Source organism: Brassica oleracea, chromosome C8 (assembly GCF_000695525.1).
Source record: "Brassica oleracea var. oleracea cultivar TO1000 chromosome C8, BOL, whole genome shotgun sequence".
Lineage (NCBI taxonomy): Eukaryota > Viridiplantae > Streptophyta > Magnoliopsida > Brassicales > Brassicaceae > Brassica > Brassica oleracea.
The window spans coordinates 29,807,797-29,828,501 of NC_027755.1; the positions used below are offsets into that span (position 1 = coordinate 29,807,797).

The window sequence follows — 20,705 nt, forward strand, 5'->3', positions numbered from 1 at the left end:
TTGGGCAGACCCTTGGATTCCCACAAAACCGGCGCGCCCAGCCATTCCTTGCGGCCCTTCTTTCAACCCCGCACTCCGAGTTGTCGACTTGCTGGAGCCAAACTCGAGAGCTTGGAAGCTAGACCTCCTGCGAGAACTAGTGGCCCCCGAGGATATCCCCCTCATCCAGAGTCTTCAACCTACGCGATCCTCTCGTGGAAACAGGTACTGCTGGAGCCACACCAAGTCAGGAGTCTACTCTGTAAAAACTGGATATGCTCTGGCCATGGAAACAATGGATGCTTCCGAATCTGCTCATGTCCTGGAACCAAGCGCCATGGCCCTGCAGGCCCGAGTTTGGACACTCAAAACCTCGAACAAAATAAAACAATTCTTTTTGCCTCTATGTAAACTAAAATATAGAAATTCAGTAGTATTTATTGTGATGATATTGCTAAACTCTAGTAGTTCTGTTCTTTCGACATTTATCTATTTTTTTTTCTCAACAAAATCTTCTTAGTTTCAGACAAATGTTTCTTCTATTCACTAGAATATGTTACAAAACATATTTGTATGCAATATGGAAGAAATAAAACGATATAACCAATCAATGATCATTGTTATCCGCACTCGATTAGACTTTTGATCAAAGAAGAAAACTTAATGTAAATCGACAAATAAAATCCATCTATCTCGCTATTTTCAGCCAACACTCTTTCGCACAAACCACATAAGATCATCATCCTTTAACCGATATCTTTGAATCTTGTGCTTCTTTTGACATTGAAATCTTTCTACGTAAATTTTTGTTTTAGTATTATATATGTAGAATACAAGTGAAACATCCTGATGGTAATTAGCAAAGTTTAAAATAATTGATTTGATTATCTATGTTGTTAAATAACTTTTTTTTATAATAGAATTTTAGATTTAAGCGTGTTTGAACTAAAATAATTTTAAAATTTATGACTTATCAGAATATTTTTTTTGGTAAATGCCTATATGATTAGTAAATAAATTTTATTAATTTTGTAAAAGCAACACATTGATCATTAGACGAAGATAAAATATATATAATAAACTGCATAGAATCCACTGACAACAACGTCCAAGTGTTCTGATGTCAACTTCAATGGGACACCAAAACACTAAATTTGGTGTAGTTTTATCTCCAATAGAACACCAAAAATGACACAATCCCACCAAATTCGGTATAGAATATTCATAACACCAAATATTAAAATAATGTATTTTATTATTTTTATTTAGTTATAGATAGATTGGTTTTATTAATTAGTTTTAACTTATAGTTAAAATGAATATATCATAATATAATTATTTTAATTTATTTTCATATTACTAACATTAAACTAATATTGTATATATATTTAATTAATAATATAATTAAATGAGTTATCAGTTACATTAAATTGTAACAAAGAAAAATGCTTTTCACTTTAAATGTATAAAATTTTAATTTTGACTAATTTTAAATAAAATAAATAAAGTATACAAATTAACTAAAACAAAAGAAAAATATATAAATAAACAAAATATAAAATTAATGAATTTTAATAAATAAATATAAACTTATATGTGATAAATATAATTAATCACAAATAATTATTGTATTAAATCATCAAAATTAAAAAAATATATATATATAAAATATTGTTTGGTGTAAAATTTGGTGTAATGGTTGGAGATGGAAAATAAAGTTTAACACCAAAACACAAAATTTGGTGTAATTTCAACACCAAATTCGGTTTTTTGGTTGGAGATGCCATGAGCGTTACAATAACATCCACACGTTATAAAAAAATAAAAATATAAATTTTAATATAGCTTAATAGGTTAATAATAAAAAAAACTAAATATAATTGTGCATCTCTAATAGTTATTGGAGATTTTCCTTTTTTAGTCTCTTCCATTGAAAAAATATTTTCCTTTCACTACAATATTCCATTAAAACTTTAAAATAAGAAAATCGAAAGTAATTCTCTAGAAAAGACTAAAAAGTATTCTTGGAAATATATAAATAGGGCATCCCTAAACGTCTAAGCATCAAACAAAATCCTTGGCTCCCCCCGAATCTAGCTTTCTCCCTCTCTCTCTCGATGGAGAAGAATCAAGCAAGCCTTCTTCTCCAGCAACAGCTCAAACGTCTCTTTCTTTCTTTTATTCGATTCATTCTAGGGTTTTCGAATTCGAACTCGCGTTTTCTGAATTGATTGGTTTTGATTGAGCTGAATTTCGATTCCGTTAACCTAATTTTGTTGGTTTTGTTTGCAGATCTGTGCAAGAACCCGGTTGATGGTTTCTCTGCTGGTCTCGTCGACGAGAGTAACGTCTTTCAGTGGAGCGTCTCGATCATGGGTCCTCCCGATACTTTGTAGTGAGTCTTTCTATCTTCTTGATTCAACATAGAGTTTATTTGATTCTCTACGGAATTGGAGATTGTGTGTTGATTTGGTTTGTTTCTTTAGATCAAGATGTATTTTATTGATATATTGAATTTGCTTTAGCTGATTGGTTCCGTTGTGATATTGAATCTTTGTTTTGTATTTGCTTTGTTGTTTCATTACATTATGGTACTTCGTTGGTTCTGTTGTGCTATCTATCTGTGTTACGCTTATGCTATGTGAGCTTAGATTTTAAACTGTTTTGATGATTTTTTCTTTGGCATTGAAACTTTGTTCTCTGGTTGTAGTGAAGGGGGATTCTTTAATGCAATTATGACATTTCCAGAGCAATATCCTAACCTCCCACCAACTGTGAGGTTCACCTCGGAGATGTGGCATCCCAATGGTAACTGCTTATTCTGAATATTAACTCTCTCTTTAGATTGAGTCTTCCTGATGGTTTATGTTACATTTGAAACTACAGTTTATTCTGATGGGAAAGTTTGCATATCGATTCTTCATCATCCTGGCGATGATCCTAATGGATACGAGCTTGCCTCTGAACGTTGGACACCTGTCCATACGGTAAGCCATTTGTTTTATTTATTTTTCTCACCAGTTTAGTAGCTTCTGCACACTGGTAATTTGCTAGCAGGGTTAACTGTCTAAGTCAATTTACGGGTTTGAGTTTCTCTGGTCATCTATATAACTTGTTATTCCTCGAATACATCATATATAGCTTTCCCTGCATTTGTGCAGAATGAGACTGGATTTGTTTGATTTTTTGAGCTTTTTTGTGCCAGTTGCTTTTCAAGTATCTATGGATCTGTTTGTTGGATCATATGAGTGAGATATAATGGGTTGTTGTGTATGATGCAGGTAGAAACCATTATGTTGAGTATCATATCCATGCTCTCGAGTCCAAACGATGAGTCACCAGCGAACGTGGAAGCTGCAAAAGAGTGGAGAGAGAACAGAGCAGGGTTTAGGAAGAAAGTGAGTCGCTGTGTTAGAAAATCGCAAGAGATGCTATGAGCCATCTCTTCTTGGCGTTTTTATGTGTTGTAGAAATTTCGATCCTAAGCTAAGAGAGAGAGAACGTAAGTAGCATCAATCATCAAGTAGCAGGCGGATGAATCTGTGTGCTCAAAAGCTTGTTTTCTTTTTATGGTTTTGGAGATGGCTTTAAGGTTTGGAATATTGTGGTGGAATCAAATCAACTCCACCTTTTAGGATTATAATCTTACTCTCGTTAATGGATTCGTTTTCACATTCCTTTTTTAATTTGTTTATCTGATATCATAACTCTCGATTATATATATCTATAGGAAACCAAAATATATCAACATTTTTGGTCTTGTTAATCGTTGATTTTCATGTGAAAGTAGCATTAGGCTCGAGTGTTCGGTTCTTAATTTTAGAAATTAAACCGAAATTATCTGAATTTCTTTTGGATATAAAAAATATATATATATGAGAACTTTAAATATTACGTGAAAATATATTCGGAAATCTGTGAAAGCCTATATACATTTGAAATACGAATAAAATATCCAAAATACTATAATATATTTGAAATACCGAAACACTGAAATTTTATAAAAAAAAATATGAAATTATAAATGCATTTAAAATACCAAGAATATATTTATGATATCCAATCTTTTGGACACTAAAATAACCGATTTGAATATTATCCGAAAACCGAACCGATATCTACATGTAATAGTGCGCTGGTATCATGTCTATATCTGAAATCAAACCAAATCAGATTATTTCAGGTCAGTTCCGGTTCAGTCTTCCGATGGCTCAAACGTCATTTTCAGACTTTCTTTAACGACTCCGGCATTAATTACTCGACAGCAGTTTCTATAACAAAACATTTTACAAAGAGACAAGAGGGTTTGTTGAATTTATTACCTTTGTGCACCTAATCCATTTAGTGACACAAATCTTTACTCTCTTAATTGGTTCGTCAGAAACGCCTACTATTATCATGTGAAACCCGGGGTTTTAATTTCAAATACCTTTCCAAAATGCAGCGTCTCTGACCACTTAACATTACCAAAAATGCTCATTTACATTTAATGGTTTGGGACCGTTACAACGTTGCAACAAACCGAACCAAGAATATTAAACCAGGAAAAATCAAGAAAGCGACATTGTACCAACCGGTTATCAAGCTATATCTCTTTTCTTCGCATCACTTTCCCTCTCATTCTTCTTCCTTATCTCTCTCTCTCTCCCTAATGACTCGTGACTCCAACTTAACTACTTTAAAACCGCCGCACTTCTCATGAGTCCTGTCTCTCTTCTTCCTCATCATCATCATCGCTGTTAGCCACTCCTCTGATCTTCTCCTCCGCCATGCGCTCGCCGCATGACTTCCGCAACGGCGAATCTCCGACTTACCGAGACCGTACTCACTTCCACTCCACCGTCGCGGCTCAGAAGCTCCGTCGCTTCCATTCACTGATCCTCCTCCTCCGCTTAGCCTCTTTCTCCTTCTCCCTCGCCTCGGCCGTCTTCATGCTCACCAATTCCCGCGGCTCCGGTTCCCCTCACTGGTACGATTTCGACGCTTTCAGGTTCGAATTCTCCTTTCTCAGCTCCTCAATTTTTTTTTAAAAAAAAATCGAAGAATCAAATTTGGAATTTTGAAACTGAGATCAGAATCGCGTTTTGGGTTACAGATTCGCGTTCGTGGCAAACGCGATCGTGGCGATATATTCCGTGTTCGAAATGGGAGTTTGCGTTTGGGAATTTTCAAGAGAAACAACGTTATGGCCTGAAGCGTTTCAAGTGTGGTTCGACTTTGGTCACGACCAGGTGATTGATTGATTGATTAATTAAATAAAAGATCAATTCTATAAAGCTTAGATTTGCATACTACTTAGTCAAAGGCAAACATGCTGTCTCAATGATTGCTTACAGTTATCTAATTAGAGTTTAATTATTTTATTCTCAACTTAGATTTTTAATTAACCCCAATTAGTTAATTAGTTTGTAAAAGAGACAAGACATGAGGTTGAAAGTGTGTATCGGCAGGTGTTCTCTTACCTGTTGCTATCGGCAGGATCAGCTGCAGCAGCATTAGCTAGAACGATGAGGGGAGGTGACACGTGTACGGCCAACAAAGCCTTCTGCTTGCAGTCAGATGTAGCCATTGGCTTAGGCTTTGCTGCTTTTCTGTTCCTTGCCTTCTCTTCTTGCTTATCTGGTTTTCGAGTTGCTTGTTTTCTCATTACAGGCTCTCGTTTCCACCTTTAGTAGTATTGAGTGATTCTTAATGAAAAAAAAAACAGTTTGTTACATTTGTGTTATGGACTTGATGTGTTGGAGTTTTACCATATATATATATATATATAAGATAACAAATTTGATCTATGAAGTCTCAGTTTACAGTGGATGAAGCTGATGAAACATTGAATTGAATTGAATCATGAGAAGGTTTTAAAGCTTCAAGCTACAAAACGAAACCATAAGATTGGCTTAAGCTTCTGCTATAGTCTGAGGTTGCTGCTCTGCTTTGACCTTAGCTTTACCCTTTTTCTTACTATCCTTTGGCTTCTTCTCCTCTTCATCTTTCTCTGCTGCATCCAGCTCGATTCTTACAAAAACAGGACTAGCTTGCGCCATAACTTGACCTTCCTTTAGCTCTCCCCACTTGGTATCATCCTAAAGAAACAAAAACCATTACAATCAAATGCATGAAGCTTTTAGTTTAAATCAGATGACAGTAGATCTCGTTTGTTGTTACCCATGTTATGCTATTGAACTGATCAACTGAGAACCCAAGCTGTGAATATATCTTCAGGCTTAAACAAGGAGCAATGGGGGATAACGCAACCGCTATGATTCTCATTACTTCCAGTATAATCACCAGATCCTGTAAATCAATTGCGAGACAAAACCAGTCACTAACTTGATCCTCTTAACCAAAATAACAAATCCTTGTTTTCTTGTTTTATGACCTTGGCTGCAGCTTCTGCTGAGACACCACCTTGTTTGAAAAGCATCCAAGGTGCTCTTTGATCCATGTAGGAGTTTCCCGCATTCCCAATCTCTAACACAGCCTCACACGCCGTTGATAATGACAGGCTCTCATAGTTTGTCCGTGCCTTTTCAACCAGCTTCTCTACTGTGTCTTTCAAAGGAACTCCTTCGGCTGCAATGGTGGAATCTACTACTAAAGTGGACTCACAGTTCTTCTTGAGAAGGCCAAGAGTACGGTTTAGGAGGTTTCCTGAAGAGAAATTGCAATAAACATTTTTAGAAAACCAAACAAGACTCGAAGAGTTTTAGTTTTAGTAGAGTTAGAAGAAACCTATTGTGTTGGCGAGATGTGCATTGACAATTTTTATAAAACGGTCTTCTGAGTAGTCCCCATCGTTTCCAAATTCAACCTCCCGGATGAAGAAGTACCTAACAGCATCTGGTCCAAATTTCTGAACCAGCTCAAAAGGTTCTAGAGTGTTCCCCAACGATTTCCCCATCTTCATTCCATCCTATGATTTGACAAACCACAGAAGCAATGATATCAGAAAAGACAAATCCGATATCTCTTACATAACATGTAAATAGACTAAAAGAAGTTGGCAAGAACAAGAACTCTATGCAGAGTTTCTTTTTTTTTTTGTGGTTAAGTACCTTTGTGAGAAATCCATGACCAAACACCATCTTTGGAAGGTTCAGACCAGCAGACATTAGCATAGCAGGCCAATAGACAGCGTGAAACCTTAGAATATCCTGATAGGAAAGACAAATATAAATGCATGAATTTGGAAACACATGTGGGAAGGATGTTACTGATTCCAGAAATTACATTTAATGACCATGTGATTGTTATTGTTTCCAGAAAATAATCAGCTTATAATGTTGAAGGTGAATCCTAATAATAATATCACTAGAGTTGATAGTGAGTCATAAGCTATACCTTCCCAATCAAATGCAATGAAGCAGGCCAGCCTAATGAAACGGCAGTGTCTAGATTTTGTTGCTCATTGTCCTCTGTTAGAGCTGATATGTAACTGTAATGAAAGATGAAAGAATCAGAGTTTAATCTTAAAGTTTGATACAATATCCTGTACATCAATGTGTGGAGACAAATGAAGACTTAAGCACTAACTGTAAGGAAAAGAGAAAAGAAACTCACCCTAGTAGAGCGTCAAACCAAACATATATGGTTTGCTTGTCGTCATTAGGAACAGGAATCCCCCAATCTACTAATGCTCGAGAAATTGAAAAATCCCTTAAGCCACTCTTTATCCATGTTTGCACCTATTAGAAAAAGGATTAAAACAGACTGGGCTAAATACTCCTCTAATGTGTATCACTAAAGGTCCACAACTAATACTTGAATGCTTCAGAGGAAGACTGTGTCTCACCTCGTTTAGACGGTAGGAAGGCTGCACGAAACGAGGATTCTGAGACAAAACTTCTTCAAGAGGTTTCTGATATTTCGATAGAGCAAAGAAGTAGTTATCTTCTTTCCTGGCAACACATGGCATTTGATGAACAGGGCAACAATTGTTTTCAAGCAGCTCTTTCTCATCCTACAGAGAGAATTCGAACCAATCCAAAACTTATAAACCATAAAAAGTATAAACCCTTTAATTAACTCTTCAATTTAAAGAAACAAACCTTATATTCCTCACAGTTAACACAGTAAAGACCTTCATAATCAGCTCTGTATATATCCCCGTTCGCGAAAACTCGATCATAGAACTCTTTCACGATAGCTTCATGCTTAGGATCAGTGGTTCTGACGAACTTATCATAAGCTATATCGAGTTCTTTCCAAAGAGTTCGATAAGACTGAGAAATGAGATCACAATGCTCGGAAGGGTTGCGTCCGTTAGCAGCTGCTGAGGTAGCTATCTTCTCACCATGCTCATCTGTTCCGGTGATAAAGATAACCTTCTTGCCAAGCAGCCTCTACACAAAACAAACAAGGACACACCACATGAACTAAAAACTCAACAGCAAAAGGACTGAAACTTCTCAAGAACCCTAGAGAGATAGAGAGGTACAATAGCAAAAAAACTGAAACTTTACAAGAGCCCACCACATGAACTAACAATTCAACAGCAAAAGATTGAAACTTTACAAGAACCCAAGAGAGAGAGAGGTCAGAGACCACACACCTGGAAACGGGCGATTGAATCGGCGGCGATGGTGGTGTAAGCGCTGCCCATGTGGGGAGGGGCATTTACGTAATAAAGCGGGGTGGTGAGGACGAAAGTCTCGGCGTTGTCATGGCTTTCGAGGGTGGAAGTACAGTAGAGAGCTCTCCTCGGGGAAGAAGGGAGCTTTTTGGAGAATCTGAAGCTGTTTCTCGAAGAGAATGGTTTCTTAGTGAGGAGAGTATTAAATGGGTTTAACAAAGAGAGGGTGTTTTGAAGCGAAGTGTTTAACCTGGCCGCCATTGACGAAATACCTTCGCCGGAGAAGAGGAAGAAGAAGAAGAGATAGGAGGAGGGAACAAGCGATTTCGAGCGCTAATTAGGTTATGGTATTGGTACCAAAGCAAAACCAACAAAACCGGTTCAATCGAGTGAATATGCCACATCAACTTGTGTATACCAAAGAAAATGTTTAACCGATTAGTAATATTTAATGTTCAAGAAATCTTTAGGTTAGGTGGTGGAGAATTATTGTTTAGACACATAAGCTATCTCTCCAATATAAAACTCCATTTTTTATAATAATAAAAAAATGGAATAAAATGTAATACGAAACAAAATGTTCCAATCTTATTATATTTTTCACTCCATGATAGAATAACGAACAACAAATAAATATATAAAAAAATTTCTAGGATAATTTTTTTTAGTTTATTTTCACAAAAATAATCCCCAATGAAGAAAATGACCAAAATAAATTTTATTAAAGGATAAAAATATATTTTTACCCAAAGGTTAACTAATCTAGACTTAGGTTTAGAGTTAAGGGGTGAAGTTTTGGGATATGGTTTCAAATTTTTAAAAATTAAAATTTAAAAATAAAAAGGCTATTTTGTTCATTTTTAGAGCTATTTTTAGAATATAATATTATTAATAGCACAAATTTAAAATATATTAACCAATCATAAATAATATAGTAAAATATTATTGGTCAACCAGTTTCCAATAAAGTTAATGTACCTTAAAACTGTCAAAACATCTTATAATTTGAAACATAAATCTTCTTCAAAACATCTTATATTATAAAATGGAGAGAGTAATGTTTAGGGGATAACCTTTCATCTTTGCTTATTATGTCATATATGTCTCATCTCATGTAATGAATTAATGATCGATGCATTATTTTCGAGGTTCAACAAATTTGCTTATTGATTTTGTAATTATTTTTTGTTTTAACTTCATTTACATAATATTACAAATTATTTAATTACTAGGTGATTTTTCCGTACTCATGCACGGATATAAATATTATAAAGTAAATACATTATAATAATCTATTTATAATTTATAATTATTCTGCTACTTATGTTGTAATCAATATGCATGGTTTATTTTAAATAACAATATGTTATTTTAATTATACATATAGTTTTAGATCTATAGTATCTCAAATGTTTGGTTACTATTTGATATATTAGATAACATTTATTTTTCCGATCAAACTATAATATTTTTGTTGTAAAGATTAATATTTTGATTAATTTTGTTATTTTCATGTAGTTTGATTATTTTCTTATATTTGTATTTGTAATTATACATTTTAGTAAAATTATGTACAATTTAATATATGTTGTTTTGAGAATCAAATAGTAAAAATAAACTGAAGTGTTGATGATTCAAAGTTACATACATAAATATAACAATGGTAGTCCTTTGAAACCTTATGCATATATATATAGTTATACAAATACTTAATTATGCATATATATATAGTTATACAAAATACTTAATTTTGATATTTGGTTAATATATTTATAATATTATTTGAGAATTTCATATTTATTTAGTAACATGTTGAATCGTTCTATAATTTATATGTATAAAAATATTTCTATAAATAAAAATATATTATTTTTAATTTAATTTTTGACTTTGCATAAAAACTTTGGATGGGTCTAGTTACTTATTTTGTGGGTATATTGCGTTACATATATTCCATCAAATTAAACTATAACTATTTATAATCTAATTCAACCAAATCGTATTAATTGTATTCATTGCATTAGTTTGGTTGTTCATGTATTTTTGATTTTTAGTAATTTAGTAAATGTTAATTTTCAAAAATAAAATTATAAAAACCAAGTGATGATAGGTACAAAGTTATATAAAAACATAACCGATAAATTTTAAATGAGAAGATTATTTCTTTACTTTAATATCAAGAGTATTTTTCTAAACTTTTCTTTTTATGAAATCACATTATATATAAAAAATCTATTCATTTTAAGTTTTATTAATATTTTCTTTATCAAATATGTTATTTGAAAATATAATAGGGAACTTAAATAAAAAGAATGATTAAATTAAATTTTATTCATTAAATATATATCTTAGTTTATGTTATTTAAACTATTTTGTAATAATTTGAGATATAGATTGATTTAAATAAAATGCTTAATAATTTTAAAATATATATTATGTTGTTTAAGATTATCTTTTAGAAGGGAAAATTATGTCTTTACTTTAAAATCAAGATTATTTTGTGAACTTTTCTTATTATGATTACAATATATATAAAAGATATTTTCTTTTTTAAAAGTTATAAATTTTCTTTTTCAAATTGGTTATTTGAAAAAAATAAAGAAAAGGAAACCTAAAAAAAGGAAAAATAAAAAACATATATAATAATGTTAATTAGATATATTTGATTCATTAAGAGTATCATCGTAATCATTTATTATTTCACTAGTTCAGTTTAAACATGTTTAAATCTAAATATTTTAATACAAATAACTAAAAATAAACATATTTGATAACATAAATAGTCAAATCACCCACACAAACCATCAAATACTAGAAGCTGAGATATTATCGATTTTTTATGGATACCAAGAAATTCTGAAAAACAATTTAATAACATCCAAAAATATTCAATACTATATATTTTGTCAAGGTATGTTTAGTTGTGAATCGGTCTTACTCGACGGGATGGGGTCTCACCCGTGGTTTTGAACCACTTCATTTTTTCTATGTGGTGCTGCTGCCACCGGTTCCTACACTCTATGTCAAAGAGCAAGCCGGCCTCGTCCAGAAAGCCATCGGAAAGGAACCCATCAATTCAAAGAAACCTTCCTTTTGAATGAATTCTCAGACTGAAAAAGAATAAAAACATTGGGTGATACAAAGTGATAAATCACACTGACAAAATCCTCTGTTTCTTTGTTTTTGTTTTGGTCCCATTGATATTTGAGCATGTCTTGTGTTGCAGATGAACATACATATTTTTTTTTATCATAGAAAAGAACTTCACAAGCCTTTTAATGTTCAACTGTAAGTTTGTAACCACATACCATTTTGAAACCGAAATTTGAAACCGAAATTGGTGTACATCTGTTTGTGTTGCACCACAGATTTACAACATATACATACACTCAAATATTATACGATGATACATGTGACATGAAGTATACTAATGTCATATACTTTATATTATCCAAAATCCAGAATAAGAAATTGAGTTTTGATAATGCATCACTTTAGAGAAAGCAAAGTTGTGGAGCCACTCTAATTGCTGCTGTGGAAATATGCTTTTAATGGATGCACTCATATACCTGTCATGTGTGAGACATTTGGTGCCATCATTACCAGCTTCACCATCAAATCTTTATTCCTTTTTTTTTTCATTTTTTCTCTTTTTCATTCCTGAATACTGAAAGAACTGTTAATGTCACAAACATATATACATCACGCTTTTATCTTTCTTTCTCCATACATACTTACGAAAGAAGCTCCAAATACATCTACGGCAAATACGTAGTTAGAATATTGTACTATCATAAATCACTCTTCATACTAGTGATGCAAATGCAGTGCTGTAATTTATTTTATTATGAAAATAAGATGGTGCAGACTTTTCGCTATGCTGTTCCAGACTAGTTACTTTGATTACCGATTGAAACATGCTTTTAAGTAACGTCAAAGATAATTTTTCCGAGACGGTGCAAGCCAATAATTTGATGAAACATGAGAGGGAGGCTTCGCTAGTCTTGCATGTAATTAATGTTTTTTCATATCATACTAGGATGGGATCGGGACTTCACCTATATTCATTCAAGTACTTAAGCAATGTACAAACACAACTTTCTTTGAAAAGAAATATATACATGTCACGTTCATATCATATGGCAACATTAATAGGCCTATTTAAAATTCAACTATATTACTTCGCTGTTTTGTACTTACTAGGTTTATATTTAGACACTCATTATGCTACTTGTGAGATTTGATTTTAAGACTTTCATTATGACATAGTTAAGAAAATAAACACGTTAATTTAATTAAATTAAACATGTTACCAAGTATTCTTAACTCAACAGGAAAATCACCATTAGCAACGTTTTGAGGTCACATAATCGAATGACGCTTGATATGAAACTACGGTTTTTGGCTTGATATTCAGAAAAAAAAGAAAAATAAACATGTTTTAGTATTCTATATACACTAAGTTGTAATAATGTTGATTATGTAATAATTATATAGTTTTAATTAGCAAATTACATTGAAATTCGAGAACTTTTTAACTTTGGTTACATATAAGGAACGTATGGTACTACATTGGGAATGCCAGTTGAAATTGTGATAATATTGTTAACTGATAGTCTGATACTGATATGAAAATATTGGGGTGCGCTATAAATTCAGCAAGACAGATATTAAACAGTGTCGGCGACGGTAGGATGGAAAGCTTTAATATTTATTTGATGCTACTATAGTGAATATTGTCAAGATGTTTATAATTTTTTTTCTTCAAAACGGTTAATGTATATAGTATTGTTACTTCATTTGGAAATACTTTGGTAACCTTACTCTCATTGAACTAAATTAGTTTTCTTGTTGGCTACGAAACTCAGCTAGTTTCTTATTTTTACAGGTTTCTGACCTAGTTGTCTAGTGATATAGCATTTGCGTGAACGAGCTAGTTCAACTCATTTACTATATCAACATGAACCCATATTATTTACATTGTAAAGTTACCTGAATCCATGAATGATTAACTGAAAACCTCCATAAAATGTGGAGACTAGAAAAAAAAGCAAACAAATCGCATTTACTGCATTTGTTGGCTAATAAACAAACTTTGCGATCATTTGTAGCAGCTGTATGACCGGTCGTAGCAAAGACTGAGAGCATTTTTATCGCAGATTTCTTAGGTTGGGTTTTTTACCGTAATATAAGATATGGTTTCTTATTTTATCGCAGATTTCTTAGGTTGAGTTTTTTACCGTAATATAAGATATGGTTTCTTAATTTTTAACAAAAAAAACTAAGAGACGTCTCTTATATCTCTTATCTAAAGAATATCTCTTAATTGTTTTAGCTAAAAACTAAGAGACCATATTTTATATTACGCTGAGAATTCTAACCAAGAGACATACAATAAACATGTTATTATAAAAAAACAATTGCAATTAAACTGCTCGGAACCTGATACCTGTCTCATGATGTTGAAATAAAAAAGTTATACAAATCAAGAAACAATATAATTCAGAAAATTATAATAATAAAAAGAGAGAGAGAGGCTCAATCAAAAGCACCAACCAAAGTTACACCGACTTCTTCTTCTAATCACAAACACAAACCAAAGAGAGAAACAACAAGAAAGCAAGAAAGAAACAGAGCTTCAACAGGCATGGGAGAAAAAGAGAAGAAAAGCAAGAAGAAGAAAAATAAAGATAGCAAATCCTCGCCGGACATCTCCTTCAAACCCTCCTCCGACGTTAAAGGTCTGAAGTTCGGCGGCCAGATAATAGTCAAATCATTCACAATACGGCGAGCAAGAACACTCGAGCTCCTAAAACTCCTCTCCCTCCCTTCTCCCTCATCACCTCCGCTTCTTTCCACGGCGGCGTATATTCCGACAAACTTCACGATCTTAGCTCACCAAGCATGGCACACACTGACCCTCGGACTAGGAACAAGAAATTCCAAAGTAGTGGTCTTCGTGTTCGAATCCGAGGCGATGAAGACGGCGGTCGCGGCGGCGGATGGAGGATTATGGCCGTCGGAGATTCCGCTCGGTGAAGTGAACAAGAAGATGATTAGAAAGTTAAAGAACTGGGAGATGGCGAGGTTCAAGTTCAGGAAAGGATGCTTAACGTTTTACGTCTACGCCGTGAGAAACGCCGGAAGTGAAGGTTTTGCGGCGGCGGAGGACTTAAAGGTAATTTTACAGGCGGTGGTGGCTTTGAAAGACTTCATGGATCACACGGCGATGCTAGTAATGCCCCACCAGAAAGCTATTAATTACAGTTCTTGCCCTCCTTTTGCCATGGCTCACTAGTATAATTGAACTGGCCCTCTTCTTTTTTATGAGGTCTGATAATACTCTTGTATTTAACGTGATAATGTTACAATGAGAATCCTACTCGTCTTTTATACATATAAGCCGGTCCTAGCTTGTCGTGTACGACAAGGTATACATCTCTATCTCCAAAGATACTAACAACCACATATGGGAATATGTAATATCGATCAAGATATTATCCGAAAGTGAATATTCACTAACATCCCAATACCCCTCCTCAAGTTGGAGCATGTAGATTTCTAATGCCCAACTTGAAAAGAAATGACCGAAACACCTTTCCGCCAAGTGCTTTTGTGAAAATATCAGCCAACTGATTCAACGTAGACACATGCTTCGTTCGTACTACACCCCGCTGTATATCATCACGAATGAAATGACAGTCCAACTCAACGTGTTTAGTACGCTCATGGAAAACCGGGTTAGAAGCTATATGAAGAGCTGAGCGACTATCACAATACAAATTCATCGCCTCCCGATGATCAATACCCATAGTGTAGAGAACACTCTTTATCCACTTTAGCTCGCACAATGCCTCCACCATCGCGCGGTACTCTGCTTCAGCAGATGAACGAGAGACCACCTCTTGCTTCTTAGACCTCCATGAGATCGGTGAATCTCCCAACTGAACCAGCCATCCACTAAGAGATCTTCTTGTTATCGGACACCCTGCCCAATCCGAATCACACCAAGCAGTAAGCTGAAAATCACAGTCTGATTTGAGCAAGATACCTTGTCCAGGAGACCCTTTCAAATACTTCACTACTCGCAGTCCAGCATCCCAATGCTCCTGAGTTGGTCGCTGCATAAATTGAGAAAGAGTGTGGACCGCGTAGGCGAGGTCTGGACGTGTTGCTGACAAGTAGATCAGCCTCCCAACTAGGCGCCTGTACTGTTGCGGGTTAGACAAGGGCTGAGCGACAGACTTGGCTAATTTGTGATTTTGCTCAATAAGAAACTCGACAGGCCGACCACCAAGAAAACCAACGTCAGCTAGAATATCAAGCGTATACTTTCTCTGCGACAAAAATATCCCCTCCTGGCTTCGTGCCACTTCAATACCCAAGAAATATTTAAGTTTTCCAAGATCCTTCATGTGAAAACATGTACTTAGATAAGACTTAAATTCCTGAACAACTTCATTCGAACTCCCTGTCAAAACTAGATTATCAACATATATTAAAACATGAAGTTCCTTCTTCCGTGTGATCAAAGAAAAAAGTGAATGATCAGCTCCACACTGGACGAAACCATAATCAAAGAGAGCCTTTGCAAACTTTGCAAACCAGCAACGCGGCGATTGCTTCAAACCATATAAAGACTTGCGTAGGCGACACACCATACCCTTTTCTGGAGCATGGAAACCAGGCGGTAGTTTCATAAAAACTTCTTCATCCAAGTCCCCGTGTAAAAACGCGTTATGAACGTCCATCTGGTGTAAGTCCCAGCCTCGTCCACATGCAATCTTCAGGAACATGCGCACTGTTGTCATTTTAATGACGGGTGCGAAAGTTTCAAAATAATCTAAACCCTCAACCTGTTTATTCCCAAGTGCTACGAGACGCGCCTTGAATCTTTCGACAGTACCATCAGCATTGTACTTAATCTTGAAGACCCATTTACATCCTATTGCGTGTTTTCCAGGAGGAAGATGTTCAACCGTCCAGGTACCATTTTCTTCTAGAGCCGAGATCTCAAAGCTAGCTGCATTTCTCCACCATTCGTCTTGCATAGCTTCTGCAAAAGATTTTGGTTCTACTCCTTTGGTAACAGCGGCTAAAAATGCAGTATGAGCAGGTGAGAAACGATCACACGAGAGAAACTCCTCTATCCCATATAGTGAATCGAATTCAAACTCATACTCACCACCAGCACGATCCTCATTTCGTAGGACAGTGTTCAAAATATAGTCCTGCAAACGTGTGGGAGGTTTCTTCTCACGCAACCCTCTTCCTAGCTCCGTTACAGGTGTCTCATCTACTACTGGTTCGTTGTCTGCCTGCTCTGTGACGACCACTACATCTTCTTCTATCTCTGGTTGAGTAACATTTGACACCTCTACTTCTGTTATCTTGTTTTCTTCTTCATTCATGTCTTCTCTGTCTTCTGCCAGAGTATCTTGACAAGCTTCAGCCTGCTCAGTGTGGAAATGGTTTTCTTCCACCAAGTCGAGACCACTTTTCTCTGTTTCATTAACGATATCATCGTCATCCAGAAACTAAACTGTATCATAGTCAGCAAATTGATTTCCTTCATAGAGAGCATCTTTAGACGAGGAAGACGTAGATACTTCAGAATATGGAAAAACTTCTTCAATAAAAGTGACGTCTCGAGATACAAAAATTTCATGCTTATCCAGATCAAATAGTGTCCATCCTTTCTTAGCGTATGGGTACCCGACAAAGACGCAGCGTCGGCTACGGCTAGCAAACTTGTCTCCATTCCTCTTCTGGTTATGTGCATATGCTAGACAACCAATAACTTTCAGTTCATCATACTTCGGTGCAGAACCAAAGATGACTTCGTATGGTGTTTTTCCTTTATGAATCTCACAGGGAGTTCTATTAATTAGGTGAGCTGCAGCAAGGACGCACTCTCCCCAGAACTCAGTAGGAAACTTTCCTTGAAACATAAGTGCTCTTGCGATGTTCAAAATATGGCGATGTTTCCTCTCCACTCTCCCATTTTGTTGTGGTGTGCCAACGCACGAGGTCTGGTGAACTATGCCGTTTGAAGAAAAAAAATTCTTCATGGACGTGAACTCTGTTCCATTGTCCGAACGTACCGTTTTCACATCTTTGTTGAATTGCCGTGATACTAAAGCAATGAAATTTTTCAGTGTTTGTTGAACCTGCTTCTTGTCTGCCAAGAGAAACACCCAGACACCTCTTGAGAAATCATCAACCACGGTTAGAAAATAGTAAGATCCACACAGGCTCTTTGTTCTGTAAGGTCCCCACAAGTCAACATGAATAAGCTCGAAGATGTCTTTGCTTTTATTGATACTCAAAGGAAATTCACTTCTACACTGTTTTGCTCGAAAACAAATATCACAAACTGAAAACTCAACACCACTACTTTCAACTACTGGCAATTGCCTTATTCTCTTATCTGATGCATGCCCAAGTCGCCTGTGCCACAGCTCCAGCGACTCCTTTGCACCTACTTTCTTCACTCTTCTCACCAACTCCACTCCTTGAAGAAAGTAGACGCCATCCCGTCTTTTACCCGTTCCAATCGGAGTCATCAGCGTGAGGTCCTGTAATAGACAACACGTTTTTGAGAACAGAACAATACAATTCAGCTCATCAATGAGTTGTGAAACCGAGATCAAATTGCACTTCAGTTCTTTCACGTAAAGTACACTATGCAGTGTAAGATTGTTAGTCAGAATGACGCTTCCCTCTTGGTCAGCCATCACTAATTTCCCATTTGGTAATCCAACTAGACATGGAGCAACTGTATGTATATCAAACAAGCCATCTACCATCCCTGTCATATGATGAGAAGCACCACTGTCTACTATCCAATCATCTCTACAGTTCTTCCCAGTTAGCCGTGTCTCCTCTGTTTTCTCTCCCAGCAACTTTACCAGCTTGTCCCACTGATCCTTTGTTAATCCGGTCACTTCATGGGCATCAGCTGAAAGTCCTACGTGAGAGACTGCATTGACAGTTGCTCCTCTCCCGTAGCTTCCTTTGTTTCTCGCTGGAGCAGCTCCACTTCCCTGTTGAGAAGTCTTACCTCCTCGTCCTTTTCCATATTTCTCGACCCACCACTCAGGGTAACCGTGTAGCTGATAACACCCTGCAGTGTCATGACCGGTTTTGTTGCAATGAGTACAGTAACCTCCTCTGTTATTGTTCCGAGGTGTGTTCACTGCAAAAGCCATTGCTTCTCCTCTTGCCTCCTTCACCCGATCACGGTCAGAGAATCGCATCTGTTCTTCTCTTGCCACCATGGAGTAGGCGTGATCAACACTGGGAAGTGGTTCTGTGTTCACAATAGCCGTTCGTATGTTCCCATACAACGATGCGTCCAAACCAATGCAGAACTGATGTAGCTTCTCTCTTTCTCGTGCCATCTCGAGCTGACGCACAAAATCGCATGTGCACCCTTGACACTTGCATCCTCCACAGCTACACACCGGTTTGTATTCATAATTTGAGAGATCTTCCCAAATCACTTGCAACTTTCCATAGTATGTCTCAAGCGACATATCTCTCTGCTTGCAGTTCATCAATTCTTCTTTCAGTTGCTGAACTCTGACTTCACTTCTTGAACTGAAACGCGCCTTGATGCTCTCCCATAGATCCTTAGCTATCTCACGATGTGTGATGCTGGACCTAAGTCTTGGTTCAATGGTGTTAAAGATCCAAGATGTCACCATGGCGTTCACGGTCATCCAGTCCTCTTCTTCTTCCGATCCTTCTTGCGGTGCTTTCACTGCACCATCGATGAAACCCAGTTTCTTCTTTGCTCGAAGTCCGGTTTTCACCTTCCTTACCCATTCATCATAGTTTCTTCCATTGAAGACAACTTGTGTGATCACATTTGCTGGATCATCCTTAGATGACAAAGCGTATGGAGACGTCACGATCTTGCTCACCGCTCCCTCCATCTTGCTTTCAATCTGTTTGCCGTCGGCTGACATACCTAGCGCTCTGATACCATATGAGGTCTGATAATACTCTTGTATTTAACGTGATAATGTTACAATGAGAATCCTACTCGTCTTTTATACATATAAGCCGGTCCTAGCTTGTCGTGTACGACAAGGTATACATCTCTATCTCCAAAGATACTAACAACCACATATGGGAATATGTAATATCAATCAAGATATTATCCGAAAGTGAATATTCACTAACATCCCAATATTTTTCATTATTTTTGACTTTTTTTTAATTTTCAATATACAAAAAAATAGTTTTTATTATTATTATTTATTTTTGATTCCCTAATGAATTGTGATCAAGGATTGTTATTAATATGGTTTTTGGGTGGAAGAATTGTTTGAATAAGATCAAGACTGTTTGCGTTGGATTGTTTGAGATCGTGCATTACATATAACCAGAGCAGACCTTGAGCATGTTTGTCTCGATCGGCCTAAGTAGTTAATATGTATAGATGATAATGAACTTAAACTCGGAATATTAATTTAAAAAATTTGAATTAAAAGTGTAAAGTCACATTTTTTTATAAACACAATTAAAATTATAAAATGACGTTATTCGTAAAACGGAGTGAGTATAACTTTGCGTAAATTATTTAGTTTTCAATTTGTGATTGTTCTAAGCCCTAAAATTGGATCGAAGCTAGATGTTTCTTTTGCCAACAACTTCTAATTCACGTAATCAAAAACAAAATAGTTTTCTTTTGTTAATTATATTTAATATATAATGATGACGATCCAAGAACTGGAAGAATTATATATGTGCAATGTCTTTGATTTCTATAATCAGGTTAAGAATATGAAGGATCTCGTAGATCTTGCCTTTTTGGTAGGCGGCGACAGTATGTGGCTAATTATCCAAAACAAGTGTCACTATTTGTTTATTCTAGTCGTGACCAGTCAAATATTGTTCTTGAATGAGATCAAAACTCATCACTGCATATACTATTGGTTATAGTTTTGACCAACAAATGTTAATGATTCTATATTAGCAATGTCAATATGACGCTATGTGAACAATGTAATGTAATCATTGTAGAATATCATTGCCTGTGTGATTTTAGCCACTTTATAAATGCGTTTTGCTCATGTTTGACTGAAAACAGGAGATCGAGGGAGAAGCAACATTGAAAGTTTCTGTTGAACACTGGCTTAGTCAACAA

At 35.7% G+C, this 20,705-nt stretch overlaps 4 protein-coding genes across 4 annotated transcripts; 3 read left to right on the forward strand and 1 right to left on the reverse strand.

Moving 5' to 3' along the window:
* Positions 1-2,034: 2,034 nt before the first annotated feature.
* Positions 2,035-3,678, forward strand: LOC106309715 (ubiquitin-conjugating enzyme E2 14-like). Its single transcript, XM_013746818.1, has 5 exons — positions 2,035-2,142; positions 2,272-2,374; positions 2,690-2,787; positions 2,866-2,966; positions 3,261-3,678. Exons 1-5 carry the CDS (start codon positions 2,097-2,099, stop codon positions 3,414-3,416), a joined length of 504 nt encoding a protein of 167 aa, XP_013602272.1. The 5' UTR covers positions 2,035-2,096; the 3' UTR covers positions 3,417-3,678.
* A 903-nt stretch (positions 3,679-4,581) lies between these two features.
* LOC106312383 (CASP-like protein 4C1) lies at positions 4,582-5,735 on the forward strand. The gene is made up of 3 exons (XM_013749888.1): positions 4,582-4,969; positions 5,075-5,210; positions 5,430-5,735. The coding sequence occupies exons 1-3, from the start codon at positions 4,749-4,751 to the stop codon at positions 5,649-5,651; spliced, it is 579 nt and encodes a 192-aa protein (XP_013605342.1). The 5' UTR covers positions 4,582-4,748; the 3' UTR covers positions 5,652-5,735.
* Positions 5,736-5,739: 4 nt separating this feature from the next.
* Positions 5,740-8,809, reverse strand: LOC106312382 (methionine--tRNA ligase, chloroplastic/mitochondrial). The gene is made up of 10 exons (XM_013749887.1): positions 8,528-8,809; positions 8,025-8,318; positions 7,769-7,936; positions 7,537-7,661; positions 7,318-7,411; positions 7,032-7,130; positions 6,709-6,889; positions 6,356-6,627; positions 6,142-6,270; positions 5,740-6,059 (listed from the first exon to the last, which is right to left on the reverse strand). The coding sequence occupies exons 1-10, from the start codon at positions 8,807-8,809 to the stop codon at positions 5,874-5,876; spliced, it is 1,830 nt and encodes a 609-aa protein (XP_013605341.1). The 3' UTR covers positions 5,740-5,873.
* A 5,218-nt stretch (positions 8,810-14,027) lies between these two features.
* On the forward strand, positions 14,028-19,913 carry LOC106309985. Its single transcript, XM_013747169.1, has 2 exons — positions 14,028-14,869; positions 19,749-19,913. Exon 1 carries the CDS (start codon positions 14,196-14,198, stop codon positions 14,844-14,846), a length of 651 nt encoding a protein of 216 aa, XP_013602623.1. The 5' UTR covers positions 14,028-14,195; the 3' UTR covers positions 14,847-14,869; positions 19,749-19,913.
* Positions 19,914-20,705: the final 792 nt, after the last annotated feature.

Excerpts from the sequence above, each read along its gene's own strand:
- LOC106309715 (XM_013746818.1), top strand. The coding sequence starts at position 2,097 with ATGGAGAAGAATCAAGCAAGCCTTCTTCTCCAGCAACAGCTCAAAC. Across the intron at positions 2,375-2,689 it reads GGTCCTCCCGATACTTTGTA|TGAAGGGGGATTCTTTAATG; the intron begins GTGAGTCTTTCT and ends CTCTGGTTGTAG. Across the intron at positions 2,967-3,260 it reads GTTGGACACCTGTCCATACG|GTAGAAACCATTATGTTGAG; the intron begins GTAAGCCATTTG and ends TGTATGATGCAG.
- LOC106312382 (XM_013749887.1), bottom strand. The coding sequence starts at position 8,809 with ATGGCGGCCAGGTTAAACACTTCGCTTCAAAACACCCTCTCTTTGTTA. Across the intron at positions 7,412-7,536 it reads TGGTTTGACGCTCTACTAGG|TTACATATCAGCTCTAACAG; the intron begins GTGAGTTTCTTT and ends CTTTCATTACAG. Across the intron at positions 6,060-6,141 it reads AGTTCAATAGCATAACATGG|GATGATACCAAGTGGGGAGA; the intron begins GTAACAACAAAC and ends TTGTTTCTTTAG.
- LOC106309985 (XM_013747169.1), top strand. The coding sequence starts at position 14,196 with ATGGGAGAAAAAGAGAAGAAAAGCAAGAAGAAGAAAAATAAAGATAGC.
- LOC106312383 (XM_013749888.1), top strand. The coding sequence starts at position 4,749 with ATGCGCTCGCCGCATGACTTCCGCAACGGCGAATCTCCGACTTACCGA. Across the intron at positions 4,970-5,074 it reads TACGATTTCGACGCTTTCAG|ATTCGCGTTCGTGGCAAACG; the intron begins GTTCGAATTCTC and ends TTTGGGTTACAG. Across the intron at positions 5,211-5,429 it reads TCGACTTTGGTCACGACCAG|GTGTTCTCTTACCTGTTGCT; the intron begins GTGATTGATTGA and ends GTGTATCGGCAG.